This window comes from Micrasema longulum, unplaced genomic scaffold (assembly GCF_059751315.1).
Source record: "Micrasema longulum isolate JH-2025_06_02 unplaced genomic scaffold, ASM5975131v1 h1tg000173l, whole genome shotgun sequence".
NCBI classification, from domain to species: domain Eukaryota; kingdom Metazoa; phylum Arthropoda; class Insecta; order Trichoptera; family Brachycentridae; genus Micrasema; species Micrasema longulum.
In genome coordinates this window covers 283,177-307,561 of record NW_028277378.1, presented here as the reverse complement: position 1 = coordinate 307,561, position 24,385 = coordinate 283,177, and the positions used below count along the sequence as shown (strand labels likewise).

The 24,385-nt window shown below is 35.5% G+C and overlaps 1 protein-coding gene across 1 annotated transcript in view; it reads right to left on the bottom strand.

The window, feature by feature from the left end:
* fz4 (frizzled 4) overlaps window positions 1-15,737 on the bottom strand; it is an 81,602-nt gene extending 65,865 nt beyond the window's left edge. The window contains exon 1 of the mRNA XM_088242883.1: window positions 14,603-15,737. Coding sequence (XP_088099009.1) covers window positions 14,603-15,501 — 899 coding nt within the window. The 5' untranslated portion in view covers window positions 15,502-15,737. The remainder of the gene's footprint in view (window positions 1-14,602) is intronic.
* Between the last annotated feature and the right edge of the window lie 8,648 nt (window positions 15,738-24,385).

Here is a 24,385-nt window from a genome sequence, read left to right as displayed (position 1 = left end):
AATTTATAGATTTGTGGTAGGTATATCCGGTAACGAATATTTCCTGAAAGTTTCATTCAGTATACTTACTTAATCTGTAACTGATTCGTTGCGTAAATTCATTCATTTCATATGAGAGGGAACGAGGGCGAAATACAATTTTTATTGCGTTAAGCTAGGGTTTCCTAGGACAGCGGCGCCCGTATTTTAACGGCCGTAGTGAACGGTGATGCGGTGGACAGCCGTCGTAACGGTGACTAGAGAGTGGTTTCCTAGGAAAACGATGTTGATAACATCGTTAAAAAATAAAAACACTCTCTAGTCACTGTTACGACGGCTGTCCACCGTATCACCGTTCACTACGGCCGCTAAGATACGGGCACCGCTGTCCTAGGAAACCCTAGCTTTAGAGTGAGGTGATGACGAACGAACAAACATACGAAACGAAATTGTGGCAGAATAAGCTTGGTAACACGCACTTATTAACGTCGTTTATTAAAAACGCGTATTAAAAATACTTTTTATACATTTATATAACTAAAATAAATATTTTTTCTGACCGGCAGATTCGCTTCATGAAATTTAGAATAAACTTAGGTATTAGGTAGGTATATATCTTCAAACTCATGTAAAGTTATAAAGACGAAATGCAGTTGGTTAGGATTATTCAAACGTAACGCTAATGTATTCATGTTTATGCTTTTTTGTTATTGTTTTTCTTAATATTGTTATTGAATATATTGATTATTTCGTATTATTTTAAAAATCTATTTGATGTTATATTTTTGGATTCTTATCCTTAATGTTGTTTTTTATTTATTATCTATATCCACCCAGGGGGCTTTATGACGTTTCGCGTCTAGATTACTGTAATGAAATATACCTTAATCTCCCAAAATATCAAACTAACAAACTTCAATCTGTTTTCAATGCAGCAGCAAGGCTTATTACGGGAGTACAAAAATATTCTCACATCTCACAACATCTTCGAGATTTGCACTGGTTGAAAAGCCCAGAGAGAATAAAATACAAGCTTTGCTGGACAGTATTCAAATCCCTTCATGAAATGGCTCCAAAATACCTATCGGACCTTTGTATTAGGGAAAATACATGTCAAAGAAAATCTACTCTTAGGTCAGCATTTGATTCAGGAAGAGGAAAACTTGTCGAAATCTGGCGCTCCCCAAACACTAGATTTGGAAATCGTGCTTTTGCCGCTGCCGGCCCGTCTGCCTGGAACCAATTGCCTTCAAACTTACGAATCGACGACAGTCCCAGTCAGTTCAGATCCCAACTAAAATCCCACTTCTTTAGACTATCATACCCTCAATTTTAAATCTGTAATATAATATATCACTTTAGTTTAGTTAGAATGTAAGTTTAGGTATACAATTGTAAAGAGCCCTTGAGGTGATTTTTTACAAAAATGGCGCCATATAAATCAGCCAAATATTATTATTATTATTATAAAATTAATATTTTTATTTACATTGTTATTATTTATTTAAATTCATTACAATTACTATTTTTACCGTGTAGGTTATTGTAAAAGTAATACAAGCATTCTGAATCGAACAAATTTGATATTATTTTGACGATTATTTTTGAACATTTGTTTCTTGGGTATACGCTTTGAATAGTATTTTGGATATAAATATTATTTTAAATTGTTTTAATTTATGTTTTACACGAAATTCCTAGCTGAAAATGCCAGAATTGCAATAAAGCTTGATGTCAAATAATTGTCGTGTCTTCGTCAAAATGGGTTGTTTTACTTTACTTTTTGGTTGTTTTAACAAAAACGTTAACATTATATAACTTATTTACTTTAAAAAAAATCTAAATGTTGATAATAGAACGAAAAGATTTCAACTTAAAAATATTTATTCCCTAATCACCATTACTGCATTACTTCATTACGGTATGGTTCTTCATGTATTTTTGTGTCGATATTCAACACTAAGTTGCGATATAATAATATAATGGTATTTTACGAAGTAATCGTTACATTTTAAGCGTATTTTCTTTGTGTAGATAATGTAACCGCCAAAGGGTGAGAAAATGTAGGGATCTCAGGAGCAGAATATGCAATTATAAAATAAAATCACGTAAGAATGAACACAAGTGGTAATTATTGTCCCCTGTACAGCGCCATGTTGTCTTAATTAGTACCACGTGCAGGTTAAAATCGTGGTAGAAATAAAATATACCAGCAGCACAATCACAAATGACTATCGACGTGCTAATTAGCGGCGTGATAACAATTTTTCAACGTGATAGTTTATCGTATGCGCGGTCACAATGAAACATCCGTGAAAGTAATCGATCGGGATTATTATATTTTTTTAATATTGTCACTTCAACTTAATGCTTGACAACACCTAATATTAAATGTCAAAATTCAAAATATTTACGTTTCGCAACGCATAATCAATCACATATTTGAATTTTACCGGTGTAAATATGGAGAATATTCCTGAACTGTAAGTAATTTTTTTTTTTTTTTTTGTTTACAATTTATCATGCTATTTATTTGTTTTGAATCAAATTGAGAAAGCTATTAAACAAAACAATTGTTGAAGGCGTTTGGCGTTTTGCAACGCGACCGCGATAACTTCAACGTGTTGATAATTGTTCGTTGTGATCGCTCAAATACTTAGCACGTTTTTTAACACGTCAGTCACGATAGTCATTTGTGATTGAGCCCCAGATTAAAGACGACTTAACACGAGCGTGATTGCTAGAAAATAACTGACAAATTCGTATTAAATGTCTCAATATTTCATATTTATGGATTATTAAAGTTCAAATCCATTCCATAAAACTTAACCAATATCCCACCTTAAAGTTGGGAGATATTATTTATCAATTTTGATGATGAAATTTCTTAAGGGTAAAATGTGCTTAGTTTGTTACATCATATTATTATTGTTCCGGTTATGGTCCCGCGGTTAATGTCGCGAACTCACGGATCCGAGGTCCGAGTTCAGCCCTACGAGAAATTGGATATAAAAAATGTATTCTTACGCGCAGCAAACATTAGAGCATTCAATTTTACGTTTCAAGTTTCTTAAAAAAGTAGAGAAACTTTGCCTGACGTCACTAGTTCTTCCGAATCAATTCAATGATAAGAAAGTTGTAGATTTCCCATTTACGGTAAGTTAACATACCAATCCGCGGAACTCATCGAGAAGAAAGGGAACACGACACGTCACACGCGAAGTAATTCCAAAAATGCAAAATTTAAAAAAATCATAGCGCTGATAACGATACATATTTTTTTTTAAACATTGGGTAATAAAAAAAAATAAAAAAAACATCGAACTTCCTCATTGTGTGAATCCCTGTAAATGCCTAAACTTTCATATTCCCTTCTCATAAAATATTCAATTGTAATGACATACTATCTGTAAATGTATTTTAAATTGATTTATGAAAATTAAGAACCTTTATCGAATCTCCGATTTCTAGGTTGTAAAAGCGATCACGCGGATAATCGATGTTCTCATCGAAGGAAGTAGATTCTACGAAAATAAAATTATCAGTTGTAAATGTAACACGATGCCTGATCCTCCGCGCGTAAAAAAGCTATCTAAAAAGCTTCGCGGACGCTTGTCATTTAGCTAGGAGATTCTGTCAGGTGGTTGACGGAGGCGAGGCGGTTCAGGTATGGAGAATTACCAAGTGATTACACGCTAAATGGAATAATATAAGTACATTACATACCTACATCGATGTTCATTTATTTAAGTAAAATAAAAGTGGCCTCGTTAAAATTACATAAACATTGCAATATGCAGGTAGGTATTTACAAGTTTCAAAGGAGAAAACACAAAAATGTGTTATATTTAATTGCCGCTAACAGGTTATTTATTATATGATTTATGATAAAGAATATAAAATTGAATTATTTCGAAGAAATTAACTTTTATGGTTAAAGAAAGAATATCATTCGTATTTAATAATTGTCACAGATCGCCAAAATCTGAAAGATACATCTCGTAGGTAACCCATTTAACTTCATAAATATTGATTTTATGTTTCGGAATGGTTCTATTAGGTAATTAAGATAACTTTCCACGCGTCTTTTACTCGGAGCATTTGGTATATCTCTTTTTTGCTGGCAGAAGTTCGTGTTAGTCTATATCAGCTAGCAGCTAATGGCAGCAAGGAGAGGAAGCTATGGCCTATGACTGGTCGATTCAACCAAAATAATTATCCCGCAGCGGGGCCATCAAACACTAGCACTAGTGGTATTCTCACAGTATTTACAGTGAGATAGCATCTCGGCGGCGCGGCACCATAAATAAGGCTATAATACTCGCTCCGTATGCTGTGAATAATAATGGCGGAGTTTAACAAGAGGAGGGCGGAGGACGATAAATCCACGGATAACGACTTCGGACGAGATCTCTCTCCTCTGGGCAATGGTGGTTCGCAGTGCAGACCGTATACACCACTCGCTGCTTAGGGCTTAGAGGGATGAAGCTGTGAAACAAATAATGCAACAGGACACTAAAACAAAGAGATCCAAACATAGACTTTTGACATGAACAACGGGTTTCTTAATGTTATATATATATGTATATATATACATATTTTAAATGAGACTAATACAAAAAAAATATTTCATTTATGAAAGATCGTAAATCTACAAAACAAGCAACTGGAGTCTTTTTAAAATTACAATTCTCGATGCCTAAACAAAACTATCATTTACCTATAAATATAATTTGGAGGTTTAAGAATTAAGATGGAAACCGAATTTATAGTACAATTCTGAGCAACCATTCCCGTGTACGTCCTGCTACCTTAGTAGTACAGTACAATTTTCTTACATAATTACGAGTATGTGATTGCTAACTAACTGTTCAGTCGTCCGATTATATAAAGGAGGTTATAAATTTATTTTTTTAAAAAACGAAACGCAAAAAACCACAATGCGACAGTGCGTGAGTTTCCATCGGGGGAAGCATGAAGAATGCACGTGTGATTGCAGGTACTACTTATATTATACATATATTTAAAGGGACAGAGGACACCGGGGCCGGCATAGAGGAATGTTGGTCGTTCCTCACGACCTGCAGTCGATACACAACACAAAACACGAAGGCAGAAACAAGAAAACGCGAAAGTAGTGTCCCGCGGAGTCTTTTACATAAAACCTGGAGACGTGGAGGCTGTAGACTGCAGTCTATAGGCTACCCGCTACCCACTACCCACCTACCCAGTTTAGGTCCCACAATATGGGGCTTGGAAGATAGAATCTACACACCAAGGAGGTGATCACGAGATGCATTTAGTCCAAATAACGCATTTAAGCCAGACTGAACGAATCGGGCAGCTAGTAAAATAATTATGGGTACTTTATAAGAGAAGGTAGAATATATCGTCATGATCGTAGAACAACGACGCTTGTTGTTTTCTTCAACTTCACACGAGAGCGGTATTCAAATAATTTTGTCACAACTTTGATATTTGGGTAGTTATTTATATTTTATTTTTTCTAACCTGGAATATAAAGTCTTAATAAAACCTTTTCAAGATCATATAAAAGAAAATCAATGTGTCATTTTTCGCACATCCGTCGTAGTTCTACGATCACAGCGATATTATTAGTTTAATATTTTTTAACTACGTTCTTATTATTTTAAAAGTTTTTTCTTTTTTCTTAAATAAATTTTTGATTTAGTGTCTTTAATTTCTTTTATTGTTGCTTCTCATCGTCTGTTGTTCTTTTTAAAATTCCTTAAAACATATGTATGTACATTTTACCGAAAACGATAGTGGCATTTCTGAAGGTCATAAAAAAGTCAATAAGATATTGTTTTAAATTGAATATTACAGCCAGAATCATCTTCTTTTTCCAAAAAATAAAAGAATACAATTCTATAAAAAAAGGTTTCAACTAAAGTATTTCAATTTTTTTTTTCAAGTATTACCGAAGGCATAATTTTAAGTAGAAATAAAGGAAAATGTCACAAAAATGTATGCGACTTAAAATGCTTGTATTTCTTTTCAAAATAAAAAAATTAAAATTTGGCTTTGGCCACTTTCATGTTCAATTTATTATCTTTAAATTATTTTTAAAAAATTAGTTCAATACTTAGTCTCTAGATCTCAGATACCTAAGTTTAGTCTAAATTTGAAATGGCGTAATCTGCCGGTCTAAAAGTAATTATATTTTAGTCACATAAAACTTTTAAGTATATTTTTTAACAGAAATATCTTTAAAAAATATTGTTTTTATCTAATTTGTTTTTTTTTCATTATTGCGCGATTAAAAAAAAAATCATTTTAAAATGGCAAATTCGTATGATTTCCTAATTTTGCGTTCGTTTTACCAGACTACAGCCTTAAGTGTACAGGAGTTCTGAGATAACCTTTATTTATAAAATTCAAATGTTTAAAAAAAAATTGTTTAAGGGGTTTTTTAAACGAATTTTGTCTTAAGTTGTGGTCATTACTTAGGCTTATTTTGTAAAAAAATAACATTAAAGTTCTATTTCTGCAGATTTGTGTTTCGGTCAGTTGGATAAAAACGGACTGAAGCGACGAAATGTCGAGAACCGTGTATGCAAGGTTGTAAGGTTGAATTATATACATTATCGACAAAATAAGGAGTTCTGCGCTGGTTTCGAAATGTATAACGAGTGGACAGCAAAAGAACGGCTCAAAAAAATTACGATGCGAAGAATCCACTGGAGAATGCAGCATGACAAGCATTCAAAAATATTACTCACAGTTTCTAGGTATATCAGAATGTTTGAATATCGAGCAGTTAAGAATGCAGAAAGTATTAAAATGTTTGAAATTATGAATGCCTATTTCTTAAAAACCTTGCGTGATGGGGATAAACCAATATCATATTATTTGAATTCACGAGAAAAAATACTACCAGATCACATATTTTTCTTTCTGGGACAAAAAAAAGTTTTTTCCGTTCCCCAGTATAATCGGCGCGCGTGCATGAAATTATGAAATATAGATAAACCGAAGTCTGCATGCAAATACGTCATATTGATATGGCATTTTATCCTCTCTTCCTAACCCTAAGGTGAAGCTGCAAGATATTTTTATTTTTTGTGTATAAATGAATAGGGATACGAGTTTGAAGATATGTTCAAGGTTTCTACTTCGGGTTGTATACTTTTTTCTGAAAAAGAACTACTGAACGAGACACTATTGTTATTCATTCGGTTACAGACAATAATGGAAACATATTTTAGATTTTGTCCCAAGTTTGCGATATTTGGGAGCCGGGTCGGGGTCGGGACCGTCGCGCGTCGGGAAGTCGGGAGGCCCGAGGCCCGGGCGGGCGGTGACCGCCTCTGTCTCCGGTTCGGGCTCGAATCCCTAAATGGGGGCAATAAATTACTCGAGGTGACACAAATCCATGGAAATATATGGCCGGCTTGCTCTGCAATAGCTACGCAGTAATATAATATCGTCGGCCGAACTTGTAAAACTCGCAAGTCCCAAACCTCCCCTTTTGTTCGGGTGAGAGTAACAACAATAACAACAAACCATCACGCCGTTTTCCCGTGGGAGTAGGCAGAGAGGATAGAACCCCATATCACTCTGCCTTTGAATACAGACCTTGTTTTCTCAACATTCGTACATGCGCTATGTAGCTGCAAGACGTGCTGTAATCTAGCTCGCATCTGTTATATGTTGTTAAATGTTATAATTGGAAACGAGGAACTAAAATTCAAACGTCCATGCGCTATGTAGCTGCAAGCGTGCTGGGACATTTCTTGTATGGCACCCTAGAGGTTATTTTCACAAATATGGCGCTATGTAAATTATCCACATCAATAGTAAAACCCTTATAAATGCCTAGACTTCCACATACCCTTCTCGAAAAATGTTTTCCCGCTCTGTTGTAATCAATTTTAATGGTAACATGGAAAATAAGCGAGCGGATGAATTAGCGAAAAAAGCTTCCAAAATGAGAACTCTCTCTACCTATCCATACCATACATTAAAAAAATAGTGCAAGAAAAATCATACAATACTTGGAACAAAAGATATTTATCAAGCGATACAGGCAAAACAACGAAATTGTTTTTTTAAAATTTAAAGGATGCTGAGATATTGGATACTTTTGGGCGGACTTACGAGCTAACTCAAATGCTTTCAGGCCATGGTGCTTTCCGAAAATATCTTCATAGATTTGAAAAAAAGAGATAATGCTTGCTGCCCTTGCGATGGACTCTCAGGACGTCCTCCATATATTACACGATTGTCCTATGTTTGACGCCGAGACGTTAAACTGCAAACAAATGTGCGCACAATACGGCCAAATTTTTGAAAACCCAAAGGAAGTGATAAAAATGAAGCTACTGCGAAAAGATACATGACTTTCTGAAGACCTTAGTTATAAAAATGAAAAAAAATAATGAAGGAATGGACCCAGATCCATGAAAAACAACTATTGTACAAAATATACATACTAGGAAAAAAAGCTTTGTTTGCATAAGCGAAGCAATAAATAACCGGAACAAGAGGAAAAAAAAAACATTTTAATATTAAAATCTGCTTACTAATATTACCGTATGTTACTCTTCAACCAAAAATTGGGAGGCGTTTCGCGGTCCGATGCGTCTTATCATCAGCAAAATACAGTATTACTTGCTACTTCTTTTCTACCTACAAACAATATTTGTTTTTCGTCCGCTAGTTTCAAGATTCGACATTAGTTTCCATATTCCAACCTTCAGAATGAGATACAGGGTGTAAGCCTTTACCTAAGTTAAATAAGTATAAGAATTCGAATATAAAATTCCTATAAGCACGTTATGCATGTGGTATGTATAGATTGTATACTATACAATAATTAATTTGGCTATAGGTACAATGATTACAAACACGATTGCCTAGTACCTTCATAATTCTAACAAAGGCTGTAAAATATTAAACAAACTCGGTATTATAAAGCACATTCATAAATAAGTATTTAGTTGATTAGATTAAAAAATACGCATTAGATTTAATTAAATAAGTACCTACTAACCGAGTGTTCTTCTAAGTGAGTATACTCGTATATACTATCTATTCCATTATCTTAAGTTTTACGATTTAATTTTTTTAATTAAGTAAGTAGTAAGTACTTTTATCAAGTAAATTAATAATTCGAATTAACAAAAGCTTTAAATATTTACGGGAAGGCAAAACATGTCACTTCGACCAATAAATAATAAAAGATAAGCCTCTATGAAATATTACCTGCCGATAAAACAAACGCATTGGCGGATACCTTATTGAAGACATGATGTAATTACATCATTTACAGGTAACCCTCCTGCAACTTATTTACCATTTTCCATGCCTATGATTTCAGGAGAAAACTGGCTACGAGCTCACCCAGATTCTTACGGGTCACGGTGGGTTCATGAGCTACCTGCATCGCTGCAAGCTCTCCGAGATCGACAGCTGCCCGTGCGACGATGAAACTCGCCTGTTGATGCATTGCCCCTTTTTCAGCTTTCAAAGACAACAGCTGGAGGCGCGATGCAGAACCCTGGGTGAAGATCTATGCGACATCCCATCGGTGATAGGTAATAAAGAACTCAAACGAGGGGTAGTATCGTATATGGTCAATATAGTGCAGGCAATTGGTCAAATAAACCAAAGTAGGAAACAAAATGCCGAACACTTAAACCGAACCGAACCGAAAAAACATTGATTGGCTGTACTGAAAAATCAAATTTCGATAAGTGGCCCATTTTAAATTTAAGCAGCGATACGTCGCCATCTCTTGATCTATTTTATTTAAACTATCTGGTCAGCGATTGCGATTGAAAGATGTCAGTAAACGTGACATGAAGACTTTTTGCATTGACGCTGATCATTGGGAAGATCTCGCCAGGAATAGAGATGTGTGGAGAGTAGCCGTAAAGGAGGGAAAAGCGGCACACGATGACTTCTGGCTGGAAAGTTTGAGGCTTAAAAGACAGCTGCCTGTGCTGGTCCCGTATATAGGAATGTATAGATACCGGAAAAGCTGTTTTTCCTAGTCGTCAAATTAAGTGATACATCACCATCGTCTTTCGAAGACGGACGGCTGCCATATAGAGATAGATAGGTTAAATAACTCAAATGGTAACGGACGTAATCTAAAACAAATCAGCAATCAAAATTATTTTGATGTCAGACAAGGGAACGATAAATACTTTGGCTGTCCCGGTGCTAATTATTAAATCTATCTCCTCTTCAATTCACAATAATTTGATATTTATGAAGCTTTTCAGTATCTTTTATGAGTCCTAATTAGATATTCCGAGTCTCTAAATTTTTATGTCATTGTCAATCAAGAAATATAACAAAATACAACATAGGAGCTATCGCAGCCGATAAATACATAATCTAGTCAGAGATTAAGAGGTAGTCAAAGTTAGCGACGCAATCGGACGCCCGATAAAAATATGTGGTATTAAGTATTCTTATACTGCAGGAGATAAGAAAGAAAAAAATAGATCTAATTCTTTATCATAGTCAAATGATATAAGTTGATACATCTAAGAAGATAAAGATCGGATACCTGGAAAATGAAACCTCGATAAGATGGTTGAAATTAATTTTGGAAATCCTTGACTGACAGAAGATGTAGTCTTACGAACAAAATAATATTATACGCAATGAAAAATATGAAAAACCGGGAAGAAAATACTGACTACTGAAGAACTGAAGACAGAGAAAAGGCCTACTAAAATTACTGACATTTCAATGACTCGAATACATTTAACTGATCAACTGGTTTGCAAGATTCGGGACCTTTAAATTATGAATTAAATGTATAGAAGACTGTTAAAGGATCTAAGAAAAAACTGGTGGAATATGAAATAAAATTTAGGGGAAACTATCAATGGAAACCATCGAGTTTTTATAAATATTAGTGGAGCCTTAGAGTATATTAATAAATGCGTTTGTAGTGTCTAGAGTCAATTATTGTAATGGTATCTATGCAGGTATACCAATGAACGAAATGACTCTCCTACAATCTGTATTGAACGCTGCAGCGAGACTTATTTTCGGAATCTCTAAGTTCAGTCATATCACTCCACTACTTCGGGAACTACACTGGCTATGTCTTCCACAGAGGGTCGAATACACACTCTGTTGGCTTATGTATAAGTCACTGCACAACTCTGCTCCGGAATATCTAAGGGAACTATGCATTCCAGATGAACTAGCTGACAGGCGTCTCACGCTTAGATCAGCTACGTCTACGGCGAGAAGAAAAGTTATTATACCTCTACGCAAACAGCGCACTAAATTTAGTGAACGCGCATTTGCAGTCGCAGGCCCTATGGCATGGAATGCTCTCCCAGCAGAGGTGCGAGGCTGTAAAAGTGAAGTGATGTTTCGGAAAAAACTTAAAACCCACTTGTTGTGTCAAAAAAATGAATTGTTTGCATTAAATTACAAATTTAAAAGCTTCAACAAAAAAAATTAACTATAGAATCACCATGTAAAGCGTCCTTGAGGTATTGTTTTACGAAAATGGCGCTATATAAGTTATCCATAATAATAATAATAATATATACAAGAGCGGAGCACCACTTAACCGACCAAAAAAATTCTGAAGAAAATATTATTGAGAAAATTAATCATTAATACCTACGTATATTATGATGAGGAATTATAATGGTGGATCGCGGGTCGGGTTCAATTTCTACTAGGCGCCGTAAACGATTTTCTGGGCGCGTGCAGTAAATTGTTTTGAAATTAATTTGATTAAAATTTTCCTGCTAAAATAATTTATTTTTTTTGTAAGAAAATCTCGAATTATGTCTTCGGTTTACATATTATGTATATGAATATTTTATCTACATTCAAAATTTCAACTCTCCGTAAAAAGACCGAATAACAGTAAGTTCTTCTTGAGTCAGCTATTTACGAATCTACGCTAGCATGTGTTGACTTTTTTTTAAACAGCGAAAAAAATACGAGGGTGGGTACCGTGCGGGTAAACGTAGGTAAAGTTTCTCTTGTAAGTCGAGGTGTAACAAATCCCTAACAGCTTGAAATATGGACCTATTTCCTTCGAACAAACATCACTAACGACCATAAAAAAGGATGGCCCGAATTCCACGAAACATGCGCCGAACACCGGTGTTGGCCGAACTGGGAGCGATCACACAGAAAACAGACACGGACTTTTTCTACTTAGCTTATCCGATAATGAGGAAGTCAGTGGTTTTTTGAATTCTTTATTTGTCAATAGACTATTAAACTAAGCCAAAAAAAATTTGTTGCAATTTTTATGCATCGTATTATCAGCGGTATGATTATTTAAAGTTTTGTGTTTCAGAAATAACTCCGCGTATGACGTCAGAGGTTCTCTTCCGCTTATTCTCGATCAGTCTGCCCATTGGAAATCTACATAACTCTTTTATCATTGGTTGTTTCATATAAACTAGTGACGTCGTTCAAAATACATGGTTTTTATTAAAATATTTTTTATTATTTTTCCGTACATTTTTAAGAAACTTTGCAGTACAATTTAATGCTTAAATTTTTACCGCGCGCAAGAAAACATCAATTGTATCCAATTTCCCGTGGAGCTTAAGTTCCTCACTATGATTGTTGTGGATAACTTATATAGCGCCATTATCGTAATATAATATATCAAGGGCGCTTTAGTTAACTTTGAGTTATAGTACAACTAGCACGATATGACGTATCTACCCCCAATAAATAAAGTACAAAGTACCTGGACTCCCTTCATCATTCCCGTTTCCGCACCCAGTAAGCCCTCATTTTCCAATACAGTGACTTATGCACCATCAGTTGCAGGTTAGGGTTTGAATCCCAACTCAACACAGAACTTTGGTTCCATGGAGTTGGGATTTGTATCTCAATAAATGTTACATAAATATAAAAGTGAATAAAATAAAAAATAAATAAAGATGATGATGAAGATGAAACAGTAACTAAACCAAAAACCGGTGGTTTAAATTTTATTTCCGCTTAAAAGGCCGTTTACACGCAGACCAACCGATATTTTGTCCCAGGACTAGAGGTAGACCACTGTCCAAGTGTAAACAGCAAGCTGTAGGATAAAACATTGTCCCGAGACATCGCCACCGAGATAGACGGGCAGGCTATCTCCGCTGAACAATGATTACCCCCCTCCATCGCGTGTGGCCGACGTGTAGCTCCCAATTTTTTTTTTCCGTAAATGGCGGCAGAAAACAAAATCGAATACATCATGGTATTATATTAATAATATTTTTGTAAATTCAATCGTAATAAACGCAGTTGTGTATTCATTTTCGCAACGCTCACGTGTGAACTGCGGCTGAATTTTCGTATTTTCCTAGCGTTCTGTCCTGCGCGGACGCGGTCGAGGCTCTGCTCACGGAGATGGGACATGACTATCTCTATGTTGAACAATATCACTTTGGACATTGACATTTTTCACGTCTCTGAGGGAGTTTTTCGTTACAAGATTCTCTTACTTTTTTAACATATTATTCTTTGGATATTATGTATACTAATGTGTTTTTTTTTATAAATACCTAATTTTACATAATTATTTCTATATGTATGAATCTTAATTCTTAATATTCCATTTTGTAATGTACATATACATGAATAAATAAATGATAAATAAATATTGTCCGCGTATACACGGCCCTTAAAACACCGTTACGTCATAGCCATAACATAATGTTTTTTTTTATTATTTCATTATTATTGTAATATTTCTTTTATTTTTTACGTGTGGAATGATGCGGAGTGGCTATTTCAATATACGCTTTTTTTCCTCTTTTTTTTTATATTGTATTTAGTAATGTATAGAAAACTATAATTGGCTTATAATTTTGGTTTATTTGAAAATATTTTTTTTTTGTTGTAATGGCTGTTGTTTTCTTTTACTAAATACAATAAAATAATCCATAGAATAGTAGAGTAACTTCAGTCATATGTTTGCAAGATAAAACAATTGTTTGCCTGTATTCCTGGCAGTTTCCACGATTCCACTGCGTGGTTGAGCCATTTCACAACATGCCAAAAATCCACTAGTTTTAAAGGAGATCTCTCTGAGGGGAATATGTCAGTTTAGACATATGGCTTATGACCTGTCAATCTGTCATTACTTGGCTCGAGTTAAAGGGGTGTGGGTTTAATCGGTTACTAAAGAGTTAATCACAATCGTAGCGTTCTATACCGTTTGACAAATTAATGGTGAGGCTTGTAAAAAGTATACCACGATATTACACACAATGAAAGCGCCCACCCCTTTCCAGAAACAGTTCATAAAGACGTTTCTTCACTTTCGCAAATTCACTATCATTTAAAAAAAAAACATATATTTTTAAAAACATTAATTGTACCCCTCACTGCAGTATTGTCAATTTGTGATTAATGAAGTACACACGCTCAGTAGTTTTATCTTATTCTAGCTTCCCTGTTTGACAGTGACAGTGGCAGTGAAGGAATACAGTGTCAGTTCCAAATTACGACCGCAGCTCTACTTCCCAGTTTCCCAGTTCCCAGATCCCGCTTCGAAAGGAAGAAGAACGTAGTAATAATATAAACAAAATAAACGAGACAAAACTGTTACACCTAGAAATTCGATTCGAATGATGGGGTTGTAAAAAAGTGGTCTCACCATACGGAAGCCGCCATTCCGAAGTAGTAGAGGAGCAGGAAGACCACGGCGCAGTTTGGGTTCGCCAGGCCGTCCTGGGACAGGATGGGGCGCGAAGGGCTCTGGGAATCGCGCGTGCAGGCCACGGGCGCGTGGCCCGCCAGTGCGCGCACGCCCCAGCCCACGGCCGCCAGCGCGTGGCACAGCGCCAGCATGAGGGGCGCGCGCTCGACGGGCGGGGCGGGCGAGGGCGCGGCCGCGTGCGCGCCGCCCGCCGCCAGCGCGGCCAGGAAGCACAGCGCGGCCCACACGGCGAGCCACACCTCGGCCAGCCGGCGCTCGGCCGCGTCCCACAGCACCTCGGCGTCGCAGAACTGCGCGCAGCGGCCCGAGCGGTTGAGGAACACGTAGGCGGCGGCGCGCGCCAGGCGCTGGCAAGCGGGGCTGGGCGCCAGCGCGCGCGGCGGCGCGGCCGGGCCCTCCTCGCCGGGGCCCTCCATGCACATGGTCTCGTGGTTGTTCTCGGCCGGGAAGCGCGAGCACTCGAACTCGGCCGGCCACGGGAAGCCGAAGCCGCGCAGCACGGGGTAGCAGCGCGCGTGCACGCTCTCGCACAGCCCGCGACACGGCCCGATGGGCAGCGCCACCTTGTCTGTGCACATGGGGACGTACACCGAGCACAGGAACAGGTGCAGCTGAGAGGAGCAGCCGTACTGCAGCAACGGGTTGAAGGTCTGCATGGTGGTGTCGGCGTCCGCTTGCATGGTGTGCCGTGCTAGGTTGGGCATGCCGGTGGCGTTGTATCCGATATCTTTGCACATTTCCACTCGAATCGGTTCGCAGCTCCTCGGAGGAGGCTCAGCCGCAAAAGTCATAATAAACATAGTTAGGGGAAAAAATAAAGATATTTTGGAACTCATTATTTACCGCGAAATTCGATTGTGTTCACCGATAAAGAACGAAAACTTTAGTAGTTTAATTCCATTAAATATATTATTTAGGATTCCTAAACAAGTTTACAAACAAAACATTTCACAACTGTCAAAATTTCACCGCAAGCGACGGCACCTCACCGCGGCACGGTTCTTCAAAAACTGAAGTGAAGTTAGTGAAGTTTGTCTGAAATTTGAGCATACCGCGATTGCCGCGTGCAAGCAAGGGATTAACATTCGGAAATCATCGGAAATTAAACAAGGCTACGGAAACATCCGAACGTGCTGGAGCGCTGTTGCCTCTTGAGAAAATAATATAATATGTACAAAGCTTAGAGTATATACATATATATACTCTATGGTACAAAGTAAGTTTGCATCATTTATTATTTTTTATTCACGTATCACTCGTATTCGGGTGCTTTGGCGCAAAAGTAATGAAAATGTTTGGAATTCTATTTTATCTATTTCTACAGAAGAAATAATTGCAACCTTATTTTAATTACATAAAAATATAATTATAAAATACCTATTCTTCCTGTTTATCTTCCGCATTAAAAAAATATTATATTTTACAGCGTCTATGACTTTTCTCATAATGGTATTGGTCTGTTAATATTAGGAGTTTAGGGAGCTGGCGCGAACAATACATTTACACATTGGGCTAATGTAGTATCTGTGAGTAAGCGCATGGTATGCGTATGAATGACATCGCATGGCATAATGAAAATAATCTCTGTCTCTTTCGCGCTCAGACGCACTTTTGAGCGTCATAGAGACAACTATAGCTTTGTTTGTTGCTAATGATATAGTAATAGGTTCGTATGTTCATTATTATATTTTGTACCTTTAACATTATTTTTTAATAACTTTTTTCGACTTCCTCAAACGAACTTCCTTTTCTGTTGTACCAAATAAAATTATCACTTGATCTTTTTGATTCCTGGATTAATAAAAATTTGGCTCCTGCAATGGTAGTCGAAACGTCGGAACAAATCCAACATACACGGTATCACCCAAAAAAGAAACGTATTGATAACAGTGAGCGTGAAAACTTTCGCACCTATTTTACTTACCACTAATTGTTTTATTTCCAAAATCCTTTTTTTAAATTAAAAAGTAATTTGTCACTCATATAATATATATTTTTGAAATTTTATTGAAAAACATTTTTTAATTGATGTCACCATATCAGATTCATCTGTCTCATTAGGATTATTTAGTAAATACTTTACCAATAATTTCAGGATCAGCCGATTCTATTAATGATGGCACAGATCTATGTAAAAAAGTTTTTTTTCTGTTGTACATATATTTCAAAGAGTAAAAATATAGGTAGGTATGGAGAATTTTTTTTTAGAAAATATAGAAAAAAAAAAAAAAAATTCAACTACATTATTTCAATTAAAAGCGAATATTTGCAGGCTTGTCAAAAGTCCGAATGATCAACGTGCATGCATAAAAAGACGCATTTATGTAGAGTAAGCAAAGTTCAAATCTAAAGACATAGTGTTGTTCTATCCTCTGTTTATCCCTACGTGGAAATGACGTGATAGTTTGGGATAAGAAATAAATGGTTGAAGGTATGGCCTTAACCGTCATGTACATAATTAACCTTTCCTGGCCTAAGGAGATATCTAGGGTCCCCCAGGTAGCATATTTCTTCAATTTCTTTTTTGGTAATCATTATAATGTTTATTTAATTTTTTGCGTTATATTTTGATAGCTACTGGGAATGTTCGTGGTCTAATATGACCAAGAAAACTTGAAATAATAGAAGCAGAGATGGAGAGATGTAAAATAGACATAATGGGTATGAGTGAGACACATTGGAGAGGTAGCGGACATTTTGCATCATCAAACAATAATTGAGTATTCTTTGTCGGTCTCGAGGATTACAGTCGCAATGGAGTGGGTTTCGTTTCCAAAAAACTAAAGAACACAATTATGGGATACGAAACTGTAAATGATCGCATAATCAAAATTAAACAGCAAGCTCACCCATACTCCCTTAAAATTATACAAATATATGCCCCAACATCAGCAGCATCTGATGAGGACAATGAAAATTTTTACAGGCAACTGGAAACCATTATAACGACAATACCAACAAAAAAATAACAGTACTGCAGCGTAATGTGAATGCAAAAATAAGTAAAAAGAACGACTGTGATTTTGTAGCGGGTAAATTTGGACTTAGAACCAGGAATGCCAGAGGTAAGCGTTTTGTTCAATTTTGCAAAGAAAATCAATACTTAATTATGAACATGTTTTTCAAGCAACATCCACCTAGACGTTTATACACCTGGATATCACCTGGTGATAGGCATCAAAACCAAATTGACTATATCACCATAAATCAAAGATGGCGATCAAATATCACTAGTGTAAAAACATTGCCGGGTGCAGATTGCGGTAGTGACCATCAACTGTTGGTAGCTAACTTCAAAATCAGATTGAAGTCGGTAAAGAAAGTAGAGATTAAGAGAACACCTAAATTAGATAACCAGGCTTTAAAAGTTTTTGAATGAGGAATATGCGCAAAACTCAATACACTTGAAAATGATCCTTTTGAATCCGCTAATGCCACATGGACGAAACTCAAAACCATAATCTAAATAAAAAATATGTATGCTTACTGTTACTACTGAATTAATTTGTTTCATAAATAATTACTTGTATATTGCTGTAATAAATATGTAAAATAATAATAAATAAAAAAAAAAAAAAAAAAAAAAACAAGAGCCAATGATGCTTGTCTATCGAATGATACACTCAGAAGAAATAAGGTGTGGATGAGCGACGAGACTTGGGTACTAGTAAAACTACGCAGAATCCTGAAAGAGAACGGTGTAGCCAGCAACAGACAGCAATATAGAGCATTACACCGTCAAGTGTAAAAAGCATGTAGACGTGATAAAGATACATACATTAATGCTGTTTGTAAAGATATAGAACAGCTGGCTTATACTGCACATACTAAAGACATGGTTCTAAAAATTAAGATCCTTACGAATAACTTACGAGCCCAAAACATGGATAATTGAAAATGAAAGAGGCGAACTTCTGACTGAACGGGATAAAATACTGGAGAGATGGAAAAATTACTGTCGTGGATTATACTCTTGACAATTCTATTGAAACTGGGAATGAAATTGACATTGAATTGGACGATAAGAGGGAACCAGATATATTGCTGGAGGAAGTAAAACATACCATTTCCAAAATGAAAAATAAGGCAGTAGGTAATAATGGCATCTCCGCAATATATGTCTGAAAGTGTGGAGAATAGGTCAATGGCCCGATGATTGGACAGAGTCAATTTTAATACTGCTTCATAAAAAAAGGGATCAACCCGTAAATGTGAGAATTATCGAACAATCTCCCTCATGTCGCATGCCAGCAAAATTCTTCTATTCATTATAAATAAAACGTTTAGAGAATTATATAATTATATTAACTGTCAAATTCCCTGCAAACAAGCAGGTTTTGTGGCAGGGAGGGGTACACTGAAGCAGATCCTAAACATACGACAGCTGATTGAGAAGTGCCGTGAGTTCAATGGGCCAATATTACTGTGTTTTATTGACTACACAAAGGCCTTTGACTGTGTATGTTGGCAACGTATGTTTGAGATCATGCTAGAGATGGGTGTGCCACAGCATCTCACATTACTGGGGAAAAAATTATAAATAGATGGGTCAGCAAGAGTAAGGATGGAGAATGCACTGTCAGCTCCATTTAAAGCAGAAAGAGGTAAGCGTCAAGGTTGCATCTTGTCACTAAAACTCTTCAACCTTTATGGTGAATATATTATGAGAAGAGCGATGGATGGGTGTAATGGTGGTTGTCAAAGTGGGAGGTCAACAAATATCAAATCTGAGATATGCAGATGACACGACACTGATTGCCAAAGATGAAACCGAGCTAGCAGAAGCCTTCAGACGGATGGAGTTGGAGAGTGAGGCTCTGGGTCTGAGAATAAATAAAAGTAAGACAAAGCTCATGATTGTAGACAGAGCTGGCAGTCTCCTAAGGACAAGACAGATGCAAGACCTTGAACTGATAGATGACTTTGTATACCTCAGCTCGCTTATCTCCAATAACGGCAGTTGTAGACCTGAGATTGGTCGCAGGATTCAAATGGCTTAAGAAGCAATGAACCGTTTGGAGAAGATTTAACGAGATCGAGGTATATCAATAAACACAAAAAAGCGGTTGATGGAAGCCCTGGTATTCTCCGTTTTCCTATATGGGGGTGAAACGTGGACAATGCGTGCATACGAGAGGAAGAGGATCGATGCATTCGAGATGTGGTGTTGGAGAAGGCTGCTGCATGTGCCTTGGACAGCCAGAAGGACGAATGCATCGATACTGGAAGAGCTCCATATTACAACTCGTCTATCAGTGGTGTGTTTGAGAAGGATACTGTCTTTCTTTGGACATATTGCTAGACGTGAGCCAGACAATCTAGAAAAGGCAATAATGTCTGGCCGAGTTGAAGGTAGGAGAAGCCGGGGTAGAATCCCATATATATGGACTGACCAAATAAAGGTGGCTACGGCTACCGGGCTAAAATTTGATGAATCAGTTCGTCGGACTAAGGACAGACTGGGGTGGAACAGAATGTGGAACAAAGGTGGAACAGAAGAACAGACTAATCAGAAGTGTTCATGGTGATCACGATCCTCAGCATTGAGGGACCGACTTGGAAGAGGAAGACCCCATAATGTTAAGAATGTATTAAAATATTTTTTTGCTGTATTTTTTTAACGATAATTAACATTTGTCTTTGCTTTTCCTCCAAGCAAATAGCAAACATTACAAATCAACGCTTTATAGTTTAGGAGCTAATTTCCAGCCGTAACCACAAAAAAACGGATTTCGTGCATTACATTTTACATGCATTCCCGCTCTCAACACCGTCTGTACCGCCGCGCTAACAGGTAGCGATATTTTTGATCAGTGTTGTTCAACGTGTGGCAGAGAGAGCAGCGCGATGCCATGTACCATCCTCTCGCAACAGAATTTTATGGGAGAATGAATGAATTTCGCAGAAAACTTAAAATATTATGAAACAGTTTTATAAACACTACCATGATAATCATAAGAAAGTCGTGTTTATAGAATTTTGGCTGGGGCATTCCTAGTAATCCTCTCAGGAAATCGCGGGTTTTTTTTCACCTTCAGGTTCAGAAAGGTTCATAGTTACAAAACAGAATACAGGGCAGAATAGGAACAAAAACAAAACATTTTTGTTCTTTTGATCATAAGTTATTTTTGATATTTTCATGAAGATGAATCAATATACTGTAAAATCATGTACATAAACATCTTCATAGGAAAAAACAAATGTGCATTAACAAAGCAAATAAATACTCATATTATATTTTAAAAGTTTATTGAAATATACACACTGAAGGAGATACCATTTACATTTATCAATCATTTTGACCAATGAATATTGACATCATAGAGAATCATTAAAATAAACGTAGAAAGCAAAGATATATTATTACACGTATATTTGCACAGAATTATCAGCCTAAATGTAATACATACATAGTACAAAATATAGTACAATTTTATATAAATATGTTTAATGGATCACAATAGTGTAAAAAAAAGATATTGTATAACTTATTTACATGGTAATTTATTTAAACGTATATTTATAAAGTATCTACTATATAAACATAACTTGCACAAATAGGCTAAATGAAAAATAACCGAGAAAACATCATTCGTTGTGATTTTTGTAGAAAATAGATTATTTTATCTTTGATCAAAAAATATTTAATTAGTTTTATATATCCTTCATATTTCTCCTTCAGTATACAAGTCTAATTATTGTGTATTTAGATAACAGAAAAAGTAGACTAAAAAATAATATTATCTACTAGATCATACTTTAGTAACGCTCGAGAAGAAAATAATTCAAGTGCATGTGAAAAATTATCACTTATGGTACATTGACATTGTGCGGTTCAGCTCATTTCGTTTGGCAGTCAAATATACACATTTCAAAATGATTATTATTTGTACAGAACTCGGCAAAATAACATGCTGTTTTCAAATTTTTGTATTGAGGACGGTTAATATCGAACATTTTTTTTCCTAATGAGTGTTATTTTTGGGGCAAACAGTAAAAACTGATGCACCAGTATTTGGGACATATATAATGTGTAAGAACATTTGGAGCAGAATGGCAAAGCAAAAACAAAACTATAATTTTATTACCATAAGAATTATTTATGACTTTTTCTGTCCTTAACGTTTCTCCCTGAAGCAAATCTTTATAATCACAAGATATCATGGCTCCTGATAAAAATTCTGTAGGACCACACCATGACACAAGAAAACTTGATATATTACAAACAAAAGATACATAATTCTAGTATGTAATTAATTAGTTCCAAAATACAAAATTTTCACAACTATCATAAGTATTATTACAGAATCAATAAATTTACACATTCACAATTCTCAAATTGTTCACAGTTAAATTTAGTCGTTAACATAAGTTAACATCTGTGTCAGTTCACAATTCATTCTTTGCACATTTTATTGGATAATATTTAGAAATAAACACGACTTATTTTAGTGGTTGATAATTAAGTATTTTATTAACTAAATAAGTGAAAATTTGATTTATCAGGTTACCAGATAAACTACTCACTCATATCAGGTAGAAATGAAATGTTTCAGTCAAAATTGCTAATACCATTCCTCATAAATAAATTACTACCTACATCTTGAAATTTCATTTGAGGAGGACAACCGATAGTTATGTGTGTAGAATGTTGCCACTATGTTGACATTAAATCAATAGAAGTATTGTATAAATAATTTTTTACAAGTTTAGGGTATAAATATTCCAATAAAATTTAGCGCTTGATTAATGTCAAATATTAAATGGGGGGTGTTTGTGTTCATTCTATTGAAAATCCACTAAGGATCTTTGAAATATTGAATATTAAAAGTCATAATAATAAAATAAATAAAACAACTTTGTTTTTAACCACTAATTTTTAATAATTTAAAATTAGTGATTAAAAAGAAAGTTGTTTTATTTATTTTATTATAATGCTTCCAATATAAAATTTATATTAAAAATCATACTTAGGCGTCCTCTTACCTATATTTCCAAAGTTATGCTAAAGTGCTTCTTACATAAGCAATTATAATATCGTCGGTATACTGGTAAAACCCTCTAAAGGCATTATTGACTTTACTGAGAAAAATCCTTTTGAGTCAACCAAAGTTTTTTAGCATATTTTGGACATGATGTCATGAGATGACCATCTTAGTTCCTTTAAATTATTTCAATGGATAGAAATTAATGGTTTTCACCAGAAAAAGAAAATAGTGGGTACACGATAACATCGAAACTAAACATCGGAGGATTTGGAGGATTCAATCAGTTAATAAAGCTAAAAAAAATAACATATAACTGCATTTATAAGTTGTTTACTTAAATTTTGACGGTTTTATCAGTATACCAACGATATTACCATTGCGGTTTGAAAATCAGCTGTGTTTTTCACAAAAATGTTCAGGAGAAACAAAAAACATAGCAGATTTTAATAAAAATCTCTGGGAACATCGATTTTTTTTAGTGAATATTTAACTATAGTATGTTTATGAAAATTGATAAATTATAATTTAAATTACGGTTAAAATTATTTTTGGGCATTTTTGGCGTATTTAGTAAAATTGATGCACATAGCTGGTTTCCAAGGCGCAACAACGATATGTAAATTAGTGCCTAACTTTCTTTTGGAGAACCTTTTTATTATGATAGAAATTTAATATTCTTCCGATGTAAATTATTCAGTACCAAAAATAAGAAATATTTGGGTCAATGACATTTTTCAGATACGGGTTTGAAGAGTTTTTAAGTTGACAGATCAGGTAAAAATAGAGAGTTAACAAACTTGAGTGATAAAATTGTTCAGATGGGAGGAAATTAATTATGTAATAAAAATTTAGGTAATTTCCAGAACAACTCGGCAATAATGACTATGTATATAAGTCTTCATTTATTTGAGATGTGGTGTTGGAGAAGGCTGCTGCGTGTGCCTTGGACAGCCAGAAGGACAAATACATCGATACTAAAAGAGCTTCATATTACAATCTAGAAAAAGCAATAATGTCTGGCTGAGTTTAAGGTAGGAGAAGCCGGGGTAGAATACCATTTAGATGGACTGACCAAATAAAGGTGGCTACGGGGCTAAAGTATGTTGAGTCAGTTCGTCGGGCTGAGGACAGACTGGAGTGGAACAGACTAATCAGAAGTGTGATGATAACGATCCTCAGCATTGAGGGACCGACTTGGAAGAAGAAAGAATATAGGTCTCCGTATGCATGTAATATGATTTATTTCTCACTTCAATATATTCCCAAATTATATGAACATTCACACTGTGATCATGTTGCAAGTACTCTTACCTAACATAGATTTTACAGCGAGTTGGAGCGAGTGCACGTTACGTTAAAGGCATGAGTCTTTCCGAGTATCAGTCTCCATACTATACATACTTGAAATTTGAATCATCAACTGTATTATTTTTGCCATAAGTTACTATATTTTTTTTATGTGAACTTCTGTATCAATTTGAATTGTATAAATGTTTTTAATATAAATAATAAATTCACCCTTAATGTATACTGTTGGATAATATAAATGGTCAGTAATTAATTGTAATTAGAATGATATTAATAGATTTTTATACTCTGATTACTTCTATGTACATTGTATAATGTAATTGATCATCGTCTTACCCCGAACACTTTTATTGTTAATTTTATGTCTTATACAACATTCACACCCACGACTTATGGGCCACCATACTTATAATTTGTAAAGCTG